Below are 16,839 nucleotides of genomic sequence, written 5' to 3' on the forward strand. Positions count from 1 at the left end.
TTGTAAAAACTATGAAAAATGTACAATGTGACCAATTCAGTAGCCAGTGTTCTATTAGGAGCACTCTTCTTTCCTCCTGTGAGCCCAAGAACATGTGGATTCTGAAACACTGAACTGTCTCCTAATTTTTTTCTCCAAGAACTTAGATACCAAAATACAAATTTTGATTCCTATGCTTAAAGAGGGACTTCCTTGTATGCAAACACTAAATATGTGAATTTGCCAAGTGAAAGATGTGTTTTAAAAGAAGAAAGAAAAACAGGGACATAGTCATTTCTTCCTTCTCAACTCCTGAATTTTTGTAACAAGCCTATACATTTACACTTCCTACTTTGGAAGTAAACATTCTACATGCACTCAGATCTAAATCCTGACTCAGCCCAGAGGCACATAACCATAGGAGTTCCAACTTACTGGAGGCTACACAAATGCCTACAAAGGGAATGGTATACACCCAATGTCCTGCAGAGTTGAGCTCTTAGCAGGTGCCATTTGCAGTAATGAAGAGATGGAATTTCAGGGACGAGCAAGGAAATAGCCATTGGATCTGCAACAACTCACATCCACCAGCCAAATATCTGCCCTTCAAAGCCCTTTCCTCTCGGAAGAGTATTCTATCTCACCTCCCTACCCCAGAAAGAGCCCGTAAAATTCCATTTACTTTGTCCTTTGGCACTGGATTTGTTCATGCCATGCTTTAAATTATGCGCTTACCTAGAAAGACCAGCTAACATGGTTATACAGCAGGCTCTGCTCCCTGCAAAATTAACTTTAAAAACATAAATAGTCCATGTAAGAGTCTATTCTCCACAGGCCAATCCCTTTGAGAGTTGTAACAGGATTTTTTAACACAGTTGTAAAACTTTAACAAATAGGTAGTTCAGATACAAACCATATACCTTACTTTACCAGAAACTGATGTTTAAAAACTGATGTTGACAAAGCCGTAGTTAACTGCTGTGTAGGCATAAAAAGGAGCTGAATGGACAATACTGTTTGGTTGTTTGTTTTTTTTTTAACACCTACAGTTGAATACTGAAATGAGGGAGGAACTTGAATCTACAAATTAATTAGGAAAGAAGAAGTGCATTCCTATTGCCCTGTGAATGGACCCTGCAGGGCCAGGTTCATGCAACAGGCATGAACTGAAGTTTTCAGGCTTTGTTCCTCTCTAAGAGTAGCTCTTCAGTAGTCTCATTTTGCTCCCCATGATGGCATGCAAAACGTGAGGTCCTATATGTTAAAACATACATTACTTCCAGAGGTAATGAGGGATTCATTGTGTTCAAGCTTCAGTCTAAAAAAAAAAAAAAAAAGTGAAAAATGTATTTCTCAGGGTTGAGATTTTGTGACGGGAGGGGAAAGCGGGGGCTGGTATTTTGCTTTTAAAAAAACAAACAGGAAATGCTGTAACAAACAAAAAAAAATTCTGTCCACATGAAATTTTAAAAAGCTGCAGGAAACAAAATCGTGGGGTGAAATTTACAAAGCAGCAAAATCTAATCGATCTGGAACTGAAATAACATTCCTTGAATTGTTTAGTACATAAAATTATGAAACATCACAAACCAGATAACCAGTCTACGCAACAGTACACTACTTGGCACTTCCTTGAAACAGCTATTGCTTTTATTGGCTTTGAATTAAATATTTTAATATAGTAAATGCTCTGATTTCATCTAAAAGTTTCCACCTTTAATAGGTGGATTAGTAAACTGAGTTTTTTTAAGATCAAACAATAAAAAGTGATAAGTAAAGTTGGTTGAAATATTTATCCTTCCTATCCAGGCTACAAAAACAGGAATTGAACTACCTGTTTGAAAGGTCTTTATGCTTGGAAGCAAACTTAAATACATTTTCCTGAAAAGTGTCAGGATTTTCCACCTGGAAGGCAAATGTTCCCATACTAATGAAGAAAATGACACCTTCCTTTATTTGCCAAAGCAAACAATACAATTAATTATTCTGCAGTAATACTTTATCACCTTAGCCAACAGAATTAGAATTTTGATGTAACTGCCTCAAAGAATGCATTTTTGAAGTGACTGTGAAAACAATACGTAATTCAGGTAGTTTTTATTCTATACATTTAAAAAAATAGATTAGATATTTGGTATACAAATCTGATTTATATCCAGAAAAACTGTCCAATCTCCCAAAGTTCAATAAAAATACACAAACTTTTTCCATTTTATATTACCTAAAATTGAAGCGCTTCAAAAATCCACTCCCTAATAGCAAGCAGGCATCTTTCCTAACTGAACATCTCTGGCAGACTCTAGGGTTTCTGCACAAAGTAAGCTTCTAGCCCTTATAGTTAACAACCTTCCAAATGACAAAGAGTCCTGTGGCACCTTATAGACTAAGAGACGTATTGGAGCATGAGCTTTCGTGTGTGAATACCCACTTCGTCAGATGAAAGCTGACCCACAAAAGCTCATGCTCCAATACGTCTGTTAGTCTATAAGGTGCCACAGGACTGTCGCTTTTTACAGATCCAGACTAACACGGTCACCCCTCTGATACTTGAACCTTCCAAACATGAACTGAGGATAAACCAGCACTGTACTATGTTCTTAAGTCTGCACACAAACAGTGCCAGCACTTCGGCTACCCTTCATGTTTTCACTTTGCTGTAACAGAGTGAAAACTGATCAGGCTAGTTAGTTTTCACTGCTACTGTTGGGAATCCACAGTCAACGCTGAAACTGACAAGAATCAGATCAATTACACTGTGCTACATATTGGGAAAGCTGTGAGCTGTGGCAGCAGAGGTGCTACTAGCCAGGATGGGCAGGGAAGCACTGGAGGAGCTAATCACTGGGGAGGACTACCCAGAAAAAAGCTGTGAGAACAGTAGATTGGCAGAGTCCCTCCACACACCCTCCCTCCTTCTTCAAGGAGCCAAAAGAGGCTTCACATTTTAGTTTTTAAATGCCTGATTATCAGAGACTACAAGTGACAGAATTCCCTCAAGGAATTCCTAAAACAGCACCTTGAAAGGAATCCTTCTCCTCTCCCCACATTTGGGGGTCACCGTGGCTCCTCCCCTCAACACTATCTAAGGCCACGTCCAGACTAGGAATTAAAATCGATTTTAGATACGCAACTTCAGCTACGTGAATAACGTAGCTGAAGTCGAATTTCTAAAATCGAGGTACTCACCAGTCTGGACGGCGCTGCATCGATGTCCGCGGCTCTCCGTGTCGATTCCGGAACTCCGTTCGGATTGATGGAGTTCCGGAATCGATGTAAGCGCGCTCGGGGATCGATACACCGCGTCCAGACTAGACGCGATATATCGATCCCCGAGCAATCGATTTTAACCCGCCGATGCCGCGGGTTAGTCTGGACGAGGGCTATGACAATGAGAACTACTTGTCTTACTTTAGTCCTCAGCTATCAGGTGACTAGTCAATTCTTCAAGCCCTATCTGTGAATAGGGTGGATGGGTAAGGCTAAGTGACTAGACGTGGGCAACAGCTTGTGTGTAGATATGGGTGGGAGAAGAAAGTGAAAGAGTGATTTTGAAGAAGAGAGAAGCAGTAAAGAATATATAGTGGAGCAGGGAGACCACATAATATAGGGAAATAAAGACACATAAAGGGAGTGGAAAGAAAGGAAATAAATACAGAAGGCAAAGCAGATAAACCACAATCTATTATAGGATAGAAAGGAGAAAGTGGAATTAAGTCATGGAAGGACTGAATGCATAACAAATCAAGCAACATACTATAAGTAACATTTTGAACAATTAAACAGGAAGTGGATTGAGAACAACCAAAATTAAATATGGTACACAACTCTTTTATTCCATTAAGTTACAGGTGCTATGGCTTGGAGAGCATAGCTCCCCTTTGGCTCATAGCTTTCATCTTCTATCTATTAAGTACATTTTTCAAGCACTGACTTTCATTCAGGGATCAAAAAGCTCTTGAATGACATTACCCACACATTGCCCCAGTGACACAGGTATACTATATACATTTTAAAGAGGAAGAAACTAAGGGTATAGCTACACTTGAAATTTTGAGTGTAGTCAGAGCGCCAGTGCTGGGAGAGAGTTCTCCCAGCGCTGCACGTAAACCACATCCCTTACGGGTGTAGCTTGCAGCGCTGCAGCACTGATTACACTGAGGCTTTACAGTGCTGTATCTTGCAGCGCTCAGGGGGGTGTTTTTTCACACCCCCGAGAGCGAAAGTTGCAGCGCTGTAAAATGCCAGTGTAGCCCTGGCCTAAGACGCAAAAGTAATGCATCTTTATAAGGCCACTCAAAAAAACCCGTTGCAGAACTGGGCTCAGGACAGGAGTCCTATTTTCGGTCCCTGATGTAACCATTAGTACGCACTTCCGCTTTCTAATTTATCACTGCTCAAAGATAATCACAATCTTCATGTGTATTTAATCCCACACATATCCAAGTTTACAAACCATGTCTCCAGCTGCAAGCAGAACTGCAGATGCTTGTGCACATGCTTTGTTTGCAAGCAACATTTCATGTTTCCGCTAATCCCTGTAGAGTAATTCCATTAACACTCTAAATTTGTACTGTTTATACACCATATCAATGATACCTATTTTGTGGATCATGAAAAGAGGTGCCAATCAGACTACTTATATCCCACCTTCTGTAGAAGCACATTTTCTTTAAAATGTGTCTTCCTGATACAACAGCAAGATCAAAATATTTACATTGTTGATTCCCACGCGGCCTTCTTTTAAAAGTGATGGGAGCCAAATCCTATCTTTAGAACACCATGTGAACCTGCGCAAAGGATTCTGAAACACGTCTGAGGAAGATCAGAAGCAAGTGACTGAATAAAGGATGGCATAAGTCACAATTAAAAAAATAAAAGAGGTGTTAAGTACCTTTAGCTAATGTAATTTTACATATCATGGTGTGCAGTTGACATGTACCCCCTACACAATATAATTCTAAAACACTTCTTTTTTTTTAAAAGGAGGATTAAATAGCCCCCCAAGGAGATATTTGTGCAGCATGTACTTACATATATTTCACTGTGGTCAAAGCGCTTCTTGAGGTTATTAATGAATGAATCTTCACTAAGAGGCTCTAAAAGGACCATATCTCCCACTCCAATCATATTGTCTAGAAGTGACGTCTTCACCTCCATTTTGGCCATTTTCCTCTATTGGGAGAGAAAAAAACATTTGAGAACGATTAATTTGAAAGGGTCTATTTATTCACATTTATAGGCGCTATCCAGGACTTTGGCTGATCACCACACAGGAACATAAATACATTGAGTATCATTTCTATTAAATGTTTTTCAAAATGTTATATTTTTAATCGAAAAAGGAGAGAATTCACAACAATAATTCAAAGCGTCGTGGACATAAAACAAAGGCACCAAAACATAGCCCACAAAGTCCTAAGACACAGCCCTTGTTTGCTAGATATCAAATACTGAGAGGCAATTCAAGGTGGCTAAAGATTCCAACAGGTCGGAATCCAAGATTCCTTTATTTGTTTTCATGGAAGATAAGCTAGAAACAAGTAAATGTTTTGATTTGCAGTTAATTTATATGGATACATTTCAAATTTAGGGCCCAATCCTGAAATCCCTATGCAAGCAGATTTTTCCAGGGACTTAATGAAAAGTTCCCACTTTTAAGAAGTCAATTGTTTTTAAAAATGAAAATCAAGAACGGAATTGCAACTTATGCATAGAATCCAGACTTTTTTATTACAATAAAAATATTTTCAAGTGTATGCAAACCCAACTTTCTATTGATTTTTAGAATGCCCAGACATTCATAAAAAGTCTGCTTTTTATGGGCTTACTGTCCATATTCCAATTTGATTCAACTTTTCCCATCTTCACCTTCCCTCCACTACTCCAAACAACCTTTTAGATTCTTAAAAGTAAAACCACTTAAGTCAATTAAGTCAGACAAGAAAGCTATTCTAAATTATACATTGCATTTCCCACGTTTTTGGGTTTATTAATAGAATCTTTCCTTAGTATTCACAACATAATAGTCTGGACTGTCTACCATTCAAACACTGTGGAACTATACCTTTACTGCTGTTTGTTAAATAATTAATTTTCTTAACAACTCCTTTCAACTGGAATGCAGACACTCAACAATTTACTTCTTATTCTTATGGAGATATACCTATCTCATAGAACTGGAAGGGACCCTGAAAGGTCATAAAGTCCAGTCCCCTGCCTTCATGAGCAGGACCAAATGCTGTCCCTGACAGGTTTTTTGTTTCGTTGGTTTGGCTTACTTTTGTGCCCCACATCCCTAAATGGCCCCCTCAATGACTGAACTCACAACCCTGGGTTTAGCAGGCCAATGCTCAAACCACTAAGCTATCCCTCCCCCATCCTTCTAACTTCATTTGCTGAAACCAGAGATAGTTTCCTGAACAGATCTTTTCAAATCAAATAGAAAATAAACAGCTCCAAAACTATGGGCATGTCTACGAAGAAAGAAACACCCACAGCTGGCCCATGCCAGCCAACTCAGACTCACAAGGCTTGGGATGCAGGACTGTTTCTCTCCATGTAGATTTCCAGATTCAGGCTGGAGCCTAAGCTCTGGGACTCTGCTACTCCGCAGTCCAAGCCTCACAACTCCGAGTCAGCTGGCACAGGACAGCCATGAGTTTTATCTTTGTTATGTAGATATACTCTAAACTTCCCTCAATAGGGACAGGAGAAAATTGAGGACCAGGATCAAGCCAAGGAATTCATACATGTAAACGTTTTTACAACAAAATTAAATAATTGATCATAGACTGCATTGTAAATGCTGAACTACAGATAGATGAACAGCCCTGTGACATCACAAACTCAAATTTTGAGATTACTGTGCAGCCATGCAAATTTATAACAGCAGAATAGCCATACTAATGAGCAATGACCTGTCAGTAATAAGTATCTGGGCTGTCATCTTCTGTCTATTCCTCCACAATGAATTCTAGTTTTATTTTTTTCTTATGAAAAAAAGTTTAAATAAAGTTTCTGGAGGGGATTATTAGTTTATACGATCAGTGATAAGCAAACTGTTCGCATGTTTACTGCTATCACATTTACATGATTTCCTATAAAAATTAATCTGAAACTACTCAGTCCAGACTACCCTTTTAACCTCCTATTTGCAACTATGACCACCGCATAATTATGTACTATTTAATTTTTGAGCTGTAGTTCAAATATCCCTCAAATCATCAACCCAGATTTAAGGCATGTTTGATGTTATTCCAAGTTTAACCAAGAAAACTTGCAGCTCTACCGTAAAAGATTCCCAACCTTAACCAAACCTGGGAATCTTAGCTTTCACATATCCATGTGAATTTCTCTCTCATAACCATGCTGGACTGTGGTAAGCAACTGTTGATAGGTCAGTCTTGCTATACAAACAAGAGAGCATTTCCTTGCATATTGGAGAAAGCCATTTCATCAAAATCTTGGTTTAGTCCTAAAAAAAAAAAAAACAACCTCAGCTCCTGAATTATTAAAAAAAAAAAAAAATTTAAATGCCCCCCAAAAGTCATGCCATAGGTATGACTTGGATTTGTACATCTTTTCCACTCATCCTCTTCAAACTACTTTTTAAAAACCACTGGTCTGACTTTAAATTGTGTATTTACTCTCCACAGGATTTTTTTTCTGCAACTAATGTTCAACTATTTTGTATGAGCTGTTAAAAAAGTCCTCCTCAAATATGGAATTTATTAAATATTGAGTCAGTACCAAAAGAAGTTCAGCTAGCACAAAACCCTAATATGGTCAACTGTAACCTAAAATTTAGGTCTAGCCAGTAGAGCTCATTTACCACTCTGAAATTACAAACCACCTACTATGCTAAACACATCATTGCTATGGAATTTCAAGACCAGGAGGACACAAGCCTATTCATATACTGCTCAACTAGGAGGCACTTACAAAAGGGATACACCAAGTCACCATTCCCAGCATGCAAAGCAAGAACAGTGCATGACTTACAGAGATGAGTCTACTGATAGTATTTGAGAAAGGAGTTCACAAGGTTTATTCAATTCTAAGACTTTTTTGCAGTAATCTAGTACCATAGTATCATTGGTCACTTCCATCAGCTTTAGAACAGGAAGATATTACTGACCTAGATAGTAAAACTGGGATAATATGCTGGCTACACAGCATGATTCAACAAGTTTTTTCTAAATCAATTTCAGTAATTTAAAGGACATTTTTGAAGGCCAAATGTTTGGTTTACATTGAAATTGGTATGATCCAAAAATACTCTACAATCCAAATGGTTTAAGCCACCATTTTGGGATCCTATGTGCAATTCTACTCTGGCACAGTTGTCACAATGGAGGATTTGCAGGATGGATTTAGTTTAGAAAGAGGACCGAGAAGAAGCAAGTGGAAAAGGATTTTCAATATACAGATTTTGTTAAGAACCACCAACAATAATGCAACACACACACTAAACAATTAGACTTATGCTAACAGAATAATTAAGAACAGAATAGAATAGTGGGGAAGAGTCATTAAAATAGAATCGTTAAGGTTTGTCAGGCAGTTTGAAAGTGCACGGTGCATTGTAAGTGCCAAGTATCATTATTGCTAAAGAAAGAGGACTTTGAAGAAATACTAAGAAGAGTCAACGCTATATTTCAGTAGAAAATGAAAAGTCCTATGTTGCACTGGTAAGGGAATAAGTTTCAGCCAAGACATTCATAGATCGATCTGTAAACTTTGGAGCTCAAATCCATGTTAGGCATCTAATTAAATTTTTTAAAGATGCTGAGCACCCAGAAGCTCCCATCGACCTGTAATAGACCTAGTGTTCTCAAAGTCACTCCTAAATAGAGACTTATTTTTAGAAAGTCTTTGCCCTTAAACTATAAAGCAATGGTATGCTTCTGGAAAAGATTAGGTAAAACTAACGTTGCCAAACTTAAAAATGAAACCTAACTGCCAGCATTAGCCAGTGCTGTGGATGGCACTTAACAAAACAAAAACAGTCAAGTTGGTTAAATGTCAGATGTGTTAATTATGTTTTGCTTTTTTATATAAACACAAGAATGACTTTTGCTTGGTTATTTCTCTACACAAATTACTGACCTGAGAAAGATTCAAAGATGTACGGAAACTGTGTAATATTAAGACCGTAGAAAAGCTTGATAAAAATGGCAAACCGCAGATTTATCTAACCCATTTACAGCTGTATCAAGCTCATTTGGACACACTGTATGAAACAGAGTTGTGTAAAGTTTACAGTTGTAAATTATTAAATTTTAGTATAACAAGAAATTGGCTCAGGGGAAAAAAAAAACAAAAACAAGAACAACTCTGCTGATCAGATTTTTCCCCAAATATTTTCTGAACTCTCCCATGCCTACTTGCTAGTTCCCTCCCCTATTAATCTTCCTAATCATCCCCAGAGTGTACTCTATCTCCATTCCACACCACCATCCCTGTTCTCTTCCTATTCAGTGGCCAGCTTTCTCCTTCCTCACTCTTCCTCCTGGCCCAGTTCCCACTTAACTTGCATAGATTTCAATGAATTTTACATTATAAAAAAGGATGTTCAATTGTCCAGAATCTTGTCTATATTAGATAAAAACATACTGCAACAAGCCAAGAAAAACCTTGGTCTTGCAATACTAGTTCAGTGTTTCGCGTCCACACACTCCAATGCCTGAGATAACTCTATTCATGTCCAGCTGGAACACTACAGTCAACAATGATTCTCTCCTGTCCCCACACAGTCTAGGTAAGAAGCCACAAAGCTCTGCAGCCTAGCATTGGCTTCTACTGCCCCTATCTAATGACAACTCCTCTATGTTCAACTTACTCTCTACTCCTTTTATGCACTTATTCTTCTCTCACAGACCACTCTTATTAGATCAGATTCTTCCCTTCCATTGCAATAAATTCCATTTGCCTGGTCAATAAAGATGTATTTATTCCCTGAACTCTGAGTATTAGCACAGATTTTCACTTAAAAATAAAAACATAAGAACGGCCATGCTGGACCAGACCAAAGGTCCATCTAGCCCAGTATTCTGTCTTCCAACAGTGGACAATGCCAAGTGCCACAGAGGGAATGAACAGAACAGGTAATCATCAAGTGATCCATTCCCTATCGCCCATTCTCAGCTTTTGGCAAACAGAGGCTAGAGACACCATCCTCGCCCATCCTGGCTAATAGCCATTGATGGGTCTATTCTTCATGAACTTATGTAGTTATTTTATCCTATTATAGTCTTGACCTTCACAACATCCTCTGGCAAAGAGTTCACACAACGCACAGTCAGTCTGTGGAAGAAATATTTTGTTCTGTATGTTTTAAACCTGCTGCCTATTAATTTCATTTGGTGACTCCTAGCTCTCGGGTTATGAGGAGTAAATAACATGTCCCTATTTACTTTTGCCACACTATTTATGCTTTTATAGATCTCAATCATATTCCCCCTTAGTTGTCTCTTTTCCAGTGGAAGAGGACATTTTAATGTCTCAGTACCCAAAGCTCTCCTGATAGCGCTGGACTCATGCAAAGCTCCAATTTCAGGATGGTTAAAAAAAGTAGTCCTTGCCATCACTGCAGTCTACTCTCTACAGAAAACATTTGTGAAATTAAAGGCAAAGTTATCAGCAACACCAACAACTTGAAATCTAGGAGGAGTTAGAAGTAGCTTTAGGTATCCTACCTGGCCCTCAGCCTCCTTGTCAGTTTTTGTGATTTTGCAATCCCACTCACATATGTTTCATTTCCCTGTCACTGCAGAATAAATCAGTACAAATAAAGTAAACTTTGTGACCACATACAGGAAACAGTGAAAATGACTAGATACATAGTGCTGCCAAATGGACACAAGTGAAACTGAGAAATGGGGAAAATGCTTATCTTTTTTGTCAGAGTAATTTTGTGCCACATCTGACAAAAGCATGCACAAAAATTTAGAAAGAAATAGGATTTGGAAGTTGTTGATGTTCCTTTATACAAAAAAACCACATGCCACTGCCCTCAAACTGATGCACAGAGTACATATATACAGGAAATTGAGTATGCTGATAGAGAAACAGCCCTGTTGGACACAGTGACATCGACCTAGATTCTTGCCAAGGGCACACTCACTGAGAAAACTATGGAGCTCCGTTAACCCAAGACCAGAGCACTCAGCATCCAGCATGTAACAAACTGCTGATTCTGACCCAGGAAAACATTAGCAAGGGCTGTTGATTCCCCAACTCTTCAGTCTTTGGGACAGAGCAGAGCACAATAGAGCAGCAGCATTGTGGATGTAACCTTTCTGTTGCCTGGAACTCTTCTTCAGGGAGAGAGTCTATAACCTCCTGCGTCTCCCAAGATTGTTCAAAGATGCTGAGATGTGGCAATGAAAGGACTGAGGAAAAGAGTGGGGGCACAATTGCCAAGCAGCGAGAGAACTGTGGTGCCCAACGACTTCCTGCAAGTCCCCCTCTGACAGGTATGTTGTAGACCAAGGATATTATACAAGTGAAAACACTTCCTTTGCTTCTGTACACTGCCTTAAGCTTTGGCCAACAGATGACCATTTTATGAACACCTTTTTCCCTCACCAGGCAATAGTTTACTGCAGTTACACTCTGAACCAGTCAATATTTGCCTTTAAGTAGTTTATAACTTTGGCTTTGTTTTAAAATTAAACAATGCTTGTTATGTCTTATCTAGAATTGAAAAGTATCAGAGGGGTAGCCGTGTTAGTCTGGATCTGTAAAAGCAGCAAAGAATCCTGTGGCACCTTATAGACTAACATACGTTTTGCATCCGACGAAGTGGGTATTCACCCACGAAACCTCATGCTCCAAAACACCTGTTAGTCTATAAGGTGCCACAGAACACTCTGCTGCTTTTATAGAATTGAAAAGACACTTCTAAAACTTTGCTCAATGTTTTGTTAGTTTTCAATAAGCGTCAAACATTGAGAGGACTTTATAGATTCCTCAACTAGTTAACCACAAATGGGTTCAGTAAATTATGAAGGCTAAACAAGAGATAGTGAGGTATATTTATTTATATTAAGAGTGAGGGAATGTTTCTATTAAGAGCAATTAAACAGCAACAATATCTACTGCTGAGCAATGTTTCTGTCAGCATCAAGACAAAACACTCACCCCATTCATTCAAAAATATTGCCACAACAGAAATGGCAATACCAGCTGTTGGCTGGTACTATTAGATTCTCCACATGTATCTTCAGTGGTAGAAAAGTTGTGCAAAGTTATATTGACTTCATTTTAATGCATACATAAAAGGGGACAGAGAATTTCCAGCTACTGAGAGTCCAGTGTCACAACAGTGTTCAGTTGCCATAAGAATTTCATAGCAAAAGACACACTAAATTGAGTTAGCTTTTAAACAAAGACAAAAGAAGCTATATTTTTCAAGATATTTAAGACCTATTCACTTGCCAAACAATTGACAGTAGCTCAGGTAAATTCCATAACTAGAAGTATTTAACTAAATTCCCTTAAAATTCACTATCCTATGTGCTTGAAGTAGCCTGCAACCCCTCTTCTGTCCACCTTTGGGGCTTCAAAGCTCTCAAGGTGCACCAGAAATGGGCTGCCTCTTGCATATCTTACAAAAACACAGAAGCTCAATTTAAAGTAGTCCCCTACACATTTTGGAATGTAAATAGAAGATGAGTACAGCTGTACTAAGTAAGTTATGGACTCACTATATGCAAAAAACAATTTACCATTTGAAGAACCCTTTACAAGAATAATGACAGAACAATGCAAAATGCATGGACAGTATGCATTTTTCAGAGGCTCGTAACTTGCTCTAATTAAAATTAGTTTTCTTCTCAGTGCACGTAATTTCCATGTCAAACATCAACTTTTAACTCATTTTAACAACAGAGCTGTTCAGAATTGCAAATGTTTTTCTGATTGAAAAATATACTTTCTATTAATAGCAGAACTGTTGTATTCCAAGTTTCAGAAAGTTCTAAGCAAATGAAAACAGGGGATTAGAATGAAAACTGCTATGCAACCTTTATTATAATCAGTGGTGGCTACTTATACTACGATTCTTTGAGAGTCACAGAGAAAATTACTCGGCAGACCATTAAAGATTCACAGCAGTGCTTTAACTGAAAAACAAATCTCTATAGCCCAAAAAAATTATATGGCACTGATTAAGTAATTTGCAGGCTTACATGTGCTTGTGGTTTGTCATATACATGAGAGGCCAGTTAAAATATGTATTACTGACCACAGGTCTGCAATTATGAGGAGTAATATTACCTTCCCAGTTGCTAAGGAACTGAATCATCTCTTTAAGTAGTTTAAATTTTATAGGGACTGAACATATTTGGGAATTTAGAAAAACTAGACTTCAGAGAGAAGTGTATTATTTTCTTGAAAATGTATGTCACTCATTGACATTAATGAGGATTAAAACTTAACATCTTTGAGGTGATTCAGGTTATTGTAATTTTTTATTTATTATTTTAAACTGCGTTGGATAGATTACTCCAGCTCTATTTAACTTGTGATGGCAGACTCCCCAAGAGAATTGTATGTTCTCAGGGACTGCCCATGGGTGCTTTATAGATATCTTTTTGTGATATAAACATGTTGAGAAAAATCACCAAATATTCTGTATTTAACCACAAAAGGCAAAGGCCATGAGAGCTATATGTACTAAACAAAGGTTTTTTTTCCCTCCTGCTCTTAACTGACTGAAGATTAATTGAGTGCTGAAGGGTAAACTATGTTACTTACATTTGTCCTATGCTTCTCTCTGATATCCGTTATATATAGATACAGATATTCCTTATTATAAGATTACTTTTTTGGTCTAGATAAAACACTTCGATTTTATTCTCCTGTATGTGCAATTTTTCGAAGTACTTGCAATATTTATTATATGTACACAATATCTAGTTGTTACCAGTTATCGTATTAGGTTGTTGGTCTGTTTCCTAATTCAGTGGTTTATATCTTTACTTTAAAAGAGATCTCTACTGGTTAATCTGGTTTGGTAGGCTTTGAGGAGAATGCTTGCTACTGAAATATCAGCCTGAGAGACCTTTTTTAGCAACTGTTAAAAGGTAGTCTTAAAATATCAAAGATGTTTTAGGCTCCGCTTACATTCTGGGTAAGTTTCATTTAAGTTTTTAAATTATACCAATAGGTTTAAAAGATTATAGGTGTGGTATAACCTTTTTTTGCAACAGCTTATTCTGAACCCTGAATATAGTTTTTCTATTTTAAGTTACTTTCGCTTTTTTGAGGTGAGTGCATTGGTTACTCTCCCATTTCCCATTTTCTGTATGGCTGGGAACAGCTCCCTAGAAATTGGCTCCATGCTCCGGCTCCATGGCAAAATTCCCACTAACATTATTAGGAGTAGAAGCCATCCCATAGAGAATATTTATTTTTAAACTTCCTTTAGCCACATTTTAACTGTAGAATTTTGTAAACATTCTCATCTCCAGTAAATAAACTTGACATCAATTTTTAAAAGTGTGTCCATTTTTAATCCTACATTGTTAGAAGCAACACCTCAGATTGCTATCATTAAAAATAGAGAAATATTATTGTAATATTTTTCCAGTTTGTTTTTTTCGTGCACTTAAATGCATTTTTTAAAAATAGAACCACTTCGCTGTAGTCTCAGTCAATTTGCTTATGTGGGTCTCTCCACTTAGGCCACGTCCAGACTACGGTATTAAAATCGATTTTAGATATGCAACTTCAGCTACGTGAATAACGTAGCTGAAGTCGAATTTCTAAAATCTAGGTACTCACCCGTCCAGACGGCGCAGCATCGATGTCCGCGGCTCTCCATGTTGATTCCGGAACTCCGTTTGGGTTGATGGAGTTCCGGAATCGATGTAAGCACGTTCGGGGATCGATACATCGCGTCCAGACTAGACGCGATATATCGATCCCCGAGCAATCGATTTTAACCCGCCGATGCCGCGGGTTAGTCTGGACGTGGGCTTAGAAAGAGAGAAAGATAAATCCTTTTTTAAAGAATAGCAAAGAGAGATTGCAATACCATGTCAGGGAGAGATGCTGAACCTGAAACTAACTTAAAAATACGTGTTTTTTTAAATCACAGTCTAGATATTTGGTTGACAGTCCCGTTTGAACTACATGAAATTTTAGGTATACAGGTAGTTAATATAGAACATTAAACACCTGGGAGACAGTCAGTTAAGAAAATACAAATACTAGTTTTTACTACTATTGGTTGTATAGCTGAATTTCAGTACAGAGGGGATGCCCTTTTAACTAGTTACCTTAATCTTTCAAACTGCTCTTAAATTTAGTGCTAATTTTTGATTTCATGCCTGATTCAAAGGTTATGTTTGCATAACTGTTAAAGAACAGAGCCACATACACCAAGCTAGGAAATTTTTGTTTATTTTAAGTGTCATAACTTTGGCCTGCTAGCAGGCCACAGTTCATGTTCAAAGACCCACCAACAGCAGATCCCTGCACATTATTATATTAAAATGGCCAGTCTTCATCACACACAGTCAACACATTTTTTCCAAGTGAGGCCTACCTCCTTTGGGAGAGATATTACATTCAACATGAAGCTATATGCCTCACTTACACTCCTACAATAATAAAAATTAATACTTGTACTTCCTTTTACACACACTGAGAGAGCAAGTCATTCCTTTATCCATTCAGTGCTAATCACACACCTCTGTGCAACATGAGACAGCTGGAATTATAAGTTTCTATTTGCCATAGAACAACAGTGACATGTCACTCAAGGTCCTTATATGATAAGGTGTATTACTGTCAGTGGCAATCTTGCTGTCAAATCCATGCATGCTGTTTTGAAATATTTACTCTTCTGTCAAGTGCTAAGTGGATGAACAGTCAAAGATGTCTGAAGAATGTGAATGAAGATGACCAAAAAAAAAATAAAAAGACAGGCCACAGCGGTAATAAACATCCAACCACTGGATCCATCTGGGGGTGGGAGGGAAGGATGCCACAAGCATAACACCTCATGCTGATTAATAACTTCAATGTACGAATGGATCAAGCTTTTCTCCCCATTGGACACCAAGCTAATCAAATTACTGATGCTTCAGAAAATCCAAATCCCATGGAAAATATTGGTTCCTTTCTGAGCATGATCAACTCCCCTCTCACCACCAGTTCTTGAATGACCAGCCCTGAGCTCAATCCGTCCCAGCTACACGAGGGATTGGATGCAACATGTCCCTCACCTCCATTTAAACATACACTTTTGCAAGAACTAATTGTCCAAAGTAAAGCCAGGAATTTACAAAGACAAAAGTACCTTCTGACAGTAGCTTTTCAATTGTTCATTTCCACGTTTGGTATATATAACATAAGAGGACAGACAAGTCACCAGAAAACCCCCAATATCCTGACAGCTCCCCACCAAAAATAATTAACAGACCTCATATTCATGCAATCCAATCTGCCAATTCTGAAACACACCCACTGCCTGGCAACTCAGCCCATTAGGTCCAGTGGGTACCTGCAGTTCCATCCATCTTCAAGAGGGCAGGAGTGACAGATGAACTGTTCAATAGGATGCAAGAGGCTAATCCACTACTTCACAAGAGTTCAAATGGCTTCACTAGCTGCAAAGAGAGCCAAATGGAGAATCTGCCACTAAAAGCAGCACACTGATTGGCCTTTTACCTCCCTCCTCCCAACACTCAAGAACCCAGAACTCTTTTCATATTTTTCCCATGGGCAACATCTGCTAGAAGAGACAAAAAGGATCACAGGGACGGGGAAGGAAGTGGTTCCCTCTACATGGCCAGAGCAAGTCAGGTTACCAGGATATTACTGTCAAAGGAAGACCTCAAATGTCTA

At 38.3% G+C, this 16,839-nt stretch overlaps 1 protein-coding gene across 6 annotated transcripts in view; it reads right to left on the reverse strand.

The window, feature by feature from the left end:
• Positions 1–16,839, reverse strand: part of MYO1B (myosin IB) — a 264,196-nt gene that overhangs the window by 160,180 nt on the left and 87,177 nt on the right. For 4 of the 6 annotated variants that reach the window (XM_050969465.1, XM_050969469.1, XM_050969468.1 and 1 more), the window contains exons 2-3: positions 7,296–7,453; positions 5,011–5,151 (exon numbers count right to left, since the gene is read on the reverse strand). In XM_050969465.1, the coding sequence (XP_050825422.1) occupies positions 5,011–5,145 (135 nt within the window). In that variant the 5' untranslated portion in view covers positions 5,146–5,151; positions 7,296–7,453. The remainder of the gene's footprint in view (positions 1–5,010; positions 5,152–7,295; positions 7,454–16,839) is intronic. The other 2 variants (XM_050969467.1, XM_050969466.1) reach the window with 1 other exon arrangement.

The sequence above is a fragment of the Gopherus flavomarginatus genome, chromosome 10, assembly GCF_025201925.1.
Source record: "Gopherus flavomarginatus isolate rGopFla2 chromosome 10, rGopFla2.mat.asm, whole genome shotgun sequence".
In the NCBI taxonomy this organism is placed as follows: domain Eukaryota; kingdom Metazoa; phylum Chordata; order Testudines; family Testudinidae; genus Gopherus; species Gopherus flavomarginatus.